The 7,319-nt window shown below is 38.3% G+C and overlaps 1 protein-coding gene across 1 annotated transcript in view; it reads left to right on the top strand.

Moving 5' to 3' along the window:
- The first annotated feature begins 952 nt into the window (after window positions 1-952).
- Window positions 953-7,319, top strand: part of LOC108245319 (septin-9-like) — a 124,032-nt gene continuing 117,665 nt past the window's right edge. Inside the window, exons 1-3 of the mRNA XM_037974729.1 lie at window positions 953-1,059; window positions 1,268-1,597; window positions 4,903-5,042. Coding sequence (XP_037830657.1) covers window positions 5,012-5,042 — 31 coding nt within the window. The 5' untranslated portion in view covers window positions 953-1,059; window positions 1,268-1,597; window positions 4,903-5,011. The remainder of the gene's footprint in view (window positions 1,060-1,267; window positions 1,598-4,902; window positions 5,043-7,319) is intronic.

The following is a 7,319-nucleotide window of genomic DNA, read 5'->3' as shown; positions in this document are numbered from 1 at the left end:
ATATATATATATATATATATATATATATATATATATATATTTATTTATTTATTTTTTTTTTAATTTGCTGCATACTAGTTTAACAAAACACAGGCCATGCCGCACCACTGGGTGGCGACAATAGCAGTTTTTCATTTGGCAATTTGGCTCCCAGTCCAGGGCGGCCTCTTGCAGGGAACCACCGCAAACGTAATTTGTACCCTGAACAAGTTTTCTGTGGCGTGTCCAGTCACTTTGGGGAGTGGAGTTAATTCGGAGAGTGGGCGCTCCTTTGTGTTGAGTGAGAAGGTGCCACACGGTTGGGGAAGGAAAACGGGAGGGAGGGTGGTGCAGCTCAGCCCAGAGGACAGAAGCTGCTTGTAAATCAAGATACAGTATATTTGTGTTTGCATCAAAAATACATGTGTGACTCTTGTTCTGTGCGTTTGTGAATTAGGAGACAGTTTTAGCTCCATATGGGTATGTCAGGAGGGGATGGGTTACTTAAGGTCAAGTGTGATTCTGTTCAGGTGTGGCTAATGGGAAGGGGCAAACGGTTTTTCTACTTAGTTTTAGAGTTAATGTGGATTTATTTTGTTCTTAATGGAAATGACAAGATGAATAGGCATTGTGAAGGAAATAAAAGACTTTATGATTTATAAGTCAAAATGAAGATCTGCATAGTAAGTCTTGATTAAGCGCACATGTAAGCTTTGGTTATATGTGAGCTTAATCAAGACTATTATATATTTTTAGATATTTCCTTTTGTCCTGTTTTAATTTTTAACCAATCATACATCTTCCATTATAGATGTTTTTTTTTTACTGTAAATTTATGTGATCTGGTCAATTCACTTTCTAAAAATAATGCAAATAACTGAATGCAGAGAGCTTTTTGACACAGGATGCAAATGATCAACCCACATCAAACTGCACAGGAAGGGCTGTTGTTGCTCTGCACCACAGTTGGTTGGTTTTATAGACGTTATGTCAGAAACAGCAGCAGTATGTGCGCTCGCAGCTCCACCATGATGCTATCCTCTCCCACCGTACTGTTGCTTTGTCTTTTTACTTGGCCAGGTATGAGTAGTTAGATTTTATTTCAACGTTTTTTTTTTTCTCTGCAATGACTATCCAGCTACTTTCACTTCTGTGATTCAAAACTTTTCTGATTGTTTGATACCAGTGTTACTATTTCACTCACAGTTAGAATAAAGTTAGACTGAAGTGTCTTGAAGTGTGTTTTAGAGCGTAGACCTCCTGATTAGTAACAGTGTTTATTTTACAGCGGAGACCACTGTCATTTTCCAAGAGCCCGGCAAGAGCATCACTTTGGAGTGTTCCTCTGAGGGATGTCCACAAAGCGTAGACGGATACAGCGGGCTGTATCTGTTTCACGAAATAAAAATGACGGAAGAGGTGCTTTTTGTCAGTACTACCCCATCTCAACAAATTGTGGCCCGGCCGAGATACAAAGGCAGGATTGAGAGAAACGAGTCAACGTTTACTTTCACCATCAGCAACCTGACAGAGAGCGACTTCGGCATCTACTCGTGTGTCTACAAGAAATCAGTTAACCACGGTGTCAAGTGCAGCGTCTATGCAGTTTTTTTAACAGGTGTGTGTTTTCTGTTTCTTTTCTTTTTTTAACTCCCTAGTTTCCTCAGCATATTAATATTGATGTAAGGCTGCGTTGCATTTAAGGAATGGCCAACATGGCTAATGGGGTTTCCTTTACAAACCCCATTAGCATCATCATCCTTTACAATCATTTCCTTTACAAGAAAAATGCGTTAAAAGAAAATACAGGGCTATCTAGGAACTGAACAGGAATTGCATCGATATATATGTGTCCTTCATTGAAACACAAGTGTTTAGAGCCTCATTAGCTAATAGACGCAGATGACAGCACCTTTTCCGTCCATTTACACATCTCAACAAGTCTACTCTGTTTGTCTCTCTACTTTATCTATGTCCACATTTCCATTTGTCTTTTTTGTTGCAGTCATAATATTGCAACCAGTCTCATTTTGCTGTCATTTAATATAAAGTCTGGTTGCTAAACAAAGCCCAACTTTAAATGTGGCTTTATAAATAAAATAAATCAAGACCAATTTTTATGGTGTTTCTATAGGGCCATGTCAGAGTGATTAAAAAATGTCCCACTCTGGAGGTCTTTATTCTTTTGGGTAGAGGTGGTTTGGTACATTTGGACATACTGAACTTTAAACGTGGTGCATTCTTATTACTGGGTTAGAAAAGAAACTCAAATTCTTTACTTACTTAAAAAATGGGGTTAGGGTTGCATGGAAAACTTTACATGTTGGGTATTTTGTCCATATTTTGGCAAACAAGGGCTTTATTTCTTTTTCTAATACAACCAAGTGGTAAAAAAAAAAAAAGGTACAAGAGAAGCGTGTTTAATAGAAGTGGGTCATCATCTTGTTTATCTATGTTTTATTAGTTTTTGTTTCTATTTTTAATGTGTGTTTTAAATAAATATGATTTGTCCTAATTTGGGTTTGCTTTTTCAACTGGCCTAATAGAAAAACTAAGGTACTTTTGTTCGTTTTAGACTTTTTCGTAAGGCATATTTGCAAATTAAATAAAATGTAATGTATGTTGTTGTTTTAATTAGAGAATTAACAGCCAAAATTAAGAAAATACAATTGAAGTAAACAGCTAGAAAACAGTCCCTGGACCTGAATGTATTCAAAAGCAGAATATAAAATGTTTATTACAGTATAATCAAAAAAGTTGAAGAAAATCAGGGTTTTAAAAAGTGTGTGTATCTACAATGATTTGGACTGGCGACCTGCCCAGGATGCAACCTACCATTGGTAGATAAAAGCCTAAGTAAGTATGTTTATTTAAATTTTTTTTTAAAAGGATGTTCAGCCAAAAGTTTTTTTTTTTCTTTAAAGCAAACATGACAGCAAAGCTTACGTCTATAAATTTGTGTTTGAACAAACAAACGTACTTTGGACAGATTAGACAGAAGTGGAGATGTTTGGCTGCAGAGCTGAAAATGGCCAACGCGTACTATTACATATCAGGAAAAACATTGTCAAGGATGTTGGTGGAGAGTGTTGAGGAGACGAAATATTACCTAAATGAAACTCAAAACTTCAAAAAAACCTCTCCTCACGACGGACCGGAAAATGCACAGAGAAACCAGGAGTCAAAAATGGTCAGAAGCAGTATCTTCAGTTTAAAAGATTTATTAGCCTTAGTACTAAGGGAGACATTCTTACCAGCTCACAGCAGGAACACCAGAAGGTGTCTGAGCTAAATCACTAAAACATAGCATTTTAACCTAAACAAAGAGCTGGCCCATCCTCCTTCGGTCATCTCTCTGGAACTCTGTATATGGACTTGTTTTTCTCCATCTTCTGCAGGTGTCCTCCTTCGGAGGGGTTCCGGCTTCCGCTTAGCTGACTCCCCCAGACCGCGTTATCTTCCGTGCTTGGTACCTGCAGTCCCATAAACTCCCATGACCTCGCCAGCTAGTGCAGAGTTACACTCATCCTTAGGTTAATACAATACAATTACAGTACATTAATACATTATTCTAACTGGTAAGGAGTGTCTATATTATAGTTTTCACTTCACAAGAGCTTACGATTTGGGCTTGTTTTACAGCTATAGGGCGGGAGCATTTGAAGTCACTGAGTATTTATTAGTCAGATGTTAGACCACCAGTCCAGCAGGTGAAGCTTGGCTAAAACAAAAAACAATAAACTAACTCAAAGCACAGCAGCAAGTCTACAATAGAACAGGTGATAAAGAAAAGAATCAAGATAATACAGTGTCCTGGCTGAAACTAGAAGCACTTAGGGTGTAAATGTAAAAATGTAAAAATGTAATCAATCGTTTCTTGTGACAACCCCAACATTTCCTGAAAATTCATCAAAATCTGTTCATTAGTTTTGAAGTAGTCTTGCAAAGAGACAGACAAAGAAACCAACGCTACCGAAAACACAAACCTCCTTGGTGGAGAGAACAATGTGGACGACATGGTGTGACTTTAAGAAAGCTGTGAATAAACACATGCCTACAAATTTCAACGAATTGAAGAACCATTGCAAAGAAAAATGGGGCATAATTGCTCCACAATCACACGAGACTAAAAAGACCAACAGAAAATGATTCCTGCAAGTTACTGCTGCTGTAAGGTGGCAATTTGAGGTGATATTTGTTTAGTCCTAGAAAGCTACATTGAATGTACAAGATTTAATTTTTTTGTGTTGCAAAAAAGCAAAACAACAAGAAAAACATGTTTCAATCTTGAGAAATTTGTATACTTTTCTTTTTTAGGTGGTTTAGATGGTTTCATACCAAATGTTTGGTTTAAATATGAGTTATGTCCTGAATGCTAGTTTACAAGTTACTTTTTGCCTGATAAATACACAGTTAACATATTTATTTCTGTGTTTATAAATGACAAACACATTTTTTTAGTGGTATTAATGATACAGTATACATTTACATATCCTAAATTAAGACTTCGTCTACACTTCTGTGGATATTTGGTAAACATGTAGATTTTTTTTCTTCATTCATTTTTTAATTTTTGTCCACATTACTCTTACAAAAACGTTGAAATAACCAAAACTCAGTTTGTGTGTGGTTGAGATGGGCAAACACAACAGAATGTTTCCATTTGAAAAAAAAAAGTTGATGAGGCCTAAAAGCTCCTTAAAAATAACTTTTTTTCTATATCCAGTTATAAATGAACAGAAAAATATTCAAGATGCGAGTTCATCTTTCGCTTTAACAAAGACAGGTGGTGTCCTCACTTGTAATCTCTTGTTTTATGAGAGATTCCGTACAATATTCTTAATTTCTGAGTAAAATAAAAAATAAATACTGTCTTTAAAAACTATGCCACGACTCATGGCAATTTGTCTCAACTGTACACAGAAAAGACTCCATCTTCCAGCCCAGCACCCACCACAGCTCCCACCTCTGAAACAAGCCCATCCTTGATGGTATATATTTTATTTTCCTGCATCATCGGTTTGCTGATGATATGGATCTTCTTCTTACTGGTCATCCCGAGGGTGAGTTGACTTTGTTCCACTTTGCATTTCATACAGTATATCAGTCGTTGCAATCTATGGAAAGCATGCAGTGATCACCTGCAGGTAATATCACTGTAACCATGCATCAGTTTGCTGCACAATGTTCTCTGAAACCATGAGACTGCTGTTAACATGGCATGCACCCCCTGACTCGAATGAAGATAACATCTAAACCACTGAGTGATCTGTTTACATTGAAAATGGAGCGGTGGCATCTTCAGACGTCAAGCTGGGGTGTTTTTTCCACTGTTGTCTCATTCGAATTAGTGGTTAAGTGATTGTATAAATATGAAGGTATTTTTGGTGCAGAACCATTTGTGCCTTCTGTGAAGTGAACTGTGAAGCTGAAGTTGCAGAGAGAAATCCTATAGGAGTTTTGTAATTGTAGTTTTTTTTCAGTCTTTCACAAATACAAACAGGAGACAAATTCTATTCTTTGAGTCACACTTTAAAAAAATCTTACACTCAAAGTTTTGCCCCAAATGATCTGATACAAATGGCGCAAAACCAATCCACATACATGTGTTGGAAAAAAATAACTTGTGAATATCTGTTTATCACTCACAGACACAAAACTACTATTACACCTCACAGATTCTTCTGTACGGGTCACCGGTTCCATTCTAAAAGTCACAAAATATAAAATCCTTGCTCTAATACTTTTGCCTTAATCAGTCCAGTACATCTGGAGCAAAACTAATTCAAACACCTGTATTAACATCTTCACACAGACACGTTTTTATATTATTTTTTTCCTTAACACAGACACAAGTTAGTGAATGCAACTACACAAAACTGCTGATGCGAGTCACAAGTCTTGGTTCACAAGCCACACCTCCTTTTTATCAGATGACATTGTGCAGCAAACTGTACTGGGGTTTTGCACCATTTGTCTCACTGAAAGGTCAGAAAAATGAGTTGTCTTGTGGGTAGTACGTTTGACCATACTTGTGGTTATATATGGCTACCACTGGCAGTGGTATGGCATTTAATAAACCCTGAAACTTATCTTCTGGTGCTGTGCCCATTATCAAATAAGGACAACAGTGAACGTTTCTCAAAATGTTACAATTTCTCAAAACTCTGTCTTTAGCTCTCAGTGGGTTTGTGAAAGTATGCACCACCTTGGTATTCTTTCTGAGCAGCAAGGCAAAACTCTCTGTTTACTGGTTGGTCTACGTTCCAGCACTCACCTATGGTCATGAATATAGTGACCAAAAGAATGAGATTGTGGATACAGGAGGTTTTCTCCACAGGATAGCTGGACTCTCCCTTAGAGACAGCATGAGAAGTTCAGTTATCTTGAGAAAGACTGGGAGTAGAGCCACTGCTCCTCCACATTGAGAGGAGCCGATTGAGGTGGTTCAGGTGTCTGGTAAGGATGCCCCCTGGAAGCCTCTATAGGGAGGTGTTCTGGGCATGTCCAACTGGGAGGAGACACTGGGGAAGACCCAGGACACACTGGAGAGACTAAGGCTCTCAGCTGGCCTGGGAGCACCTTGGAATCCTCTCAGAAGAGCTGGAAGAGGTGGCTGTAAAAAGAGATATCTGGACCTTCCTGCTCAAGCTGCTGCCCCTGCGACCCAACTCCTGAACAAGCGGCACATATTGGATGGATAGATGATATTCTTTCTATTTTGCTGCTTCACAACCTGGAATTTAAAAGGATTTTCCATTTCATTATTGCCACAAGTGATGGCATCATAGAGGGGGAAATATACTAACAAATCAGAGCCTTGTCTGCAGTAATGTGGGTGCTGCTCCGGCTTGTTATTGTTAACAAGAAGCTGAGCCATCTACATTCCAACCACCACCTATGGTTATGAGGTGTGGATCATGGCTGAAAACACAGGATCCTGGATACAAGTGGAAGAAATGCACTTAGGGTGGCCAGGCCCAGCCTTAGAGATAAGATGAGGAGCTCTGTCATTCAGGGGGAGCTCTTAGTAGAGCCACTCCCCACACGTGTAAGATGATGCTTTGGTCAGATGAGACCAAAATTGAACCTTTTGGCCACTGAAGATTTATCATATGTATCACAAACTAATACTTCTTTTCAGGTAGGGAACGTGAGATGGTAGAGAATATATACCCCACTTCTCGTCAAACTCAAAGTGACAGTTTTATTACCCTGACCTTTTGACCTTTAATGACCTTTAATGTCACCCACTTCTCGTCAAACTCAAAGTGACAGTTTTATTACCCTGACCTTTTGACCTTTAATGACCTTTAATGTCATCCACTTCTCGTCAAACT

This window comes from Kryptolebias marmoratus, linkage group LG3 (assembly GCF_001649575.2).
Source record: "Kryptolebias marmoratus isolate JLee-2015 linkage group LG3, ASM164957v2, whole genome shotgun sequence".
NCBI classification, from domain to species: Eukaryota; Metazoa; Chordata; class Actinopteri; order Cyprinodontiformes; family Rivulidae; genus Kryptolebias; species Kryptolebias marmoratus.
The sequence above is the reverse complement of the archived record's forward strand: the minus strand, read 5'-3'. Positions and strand labels throughout refer to the sequence as shown.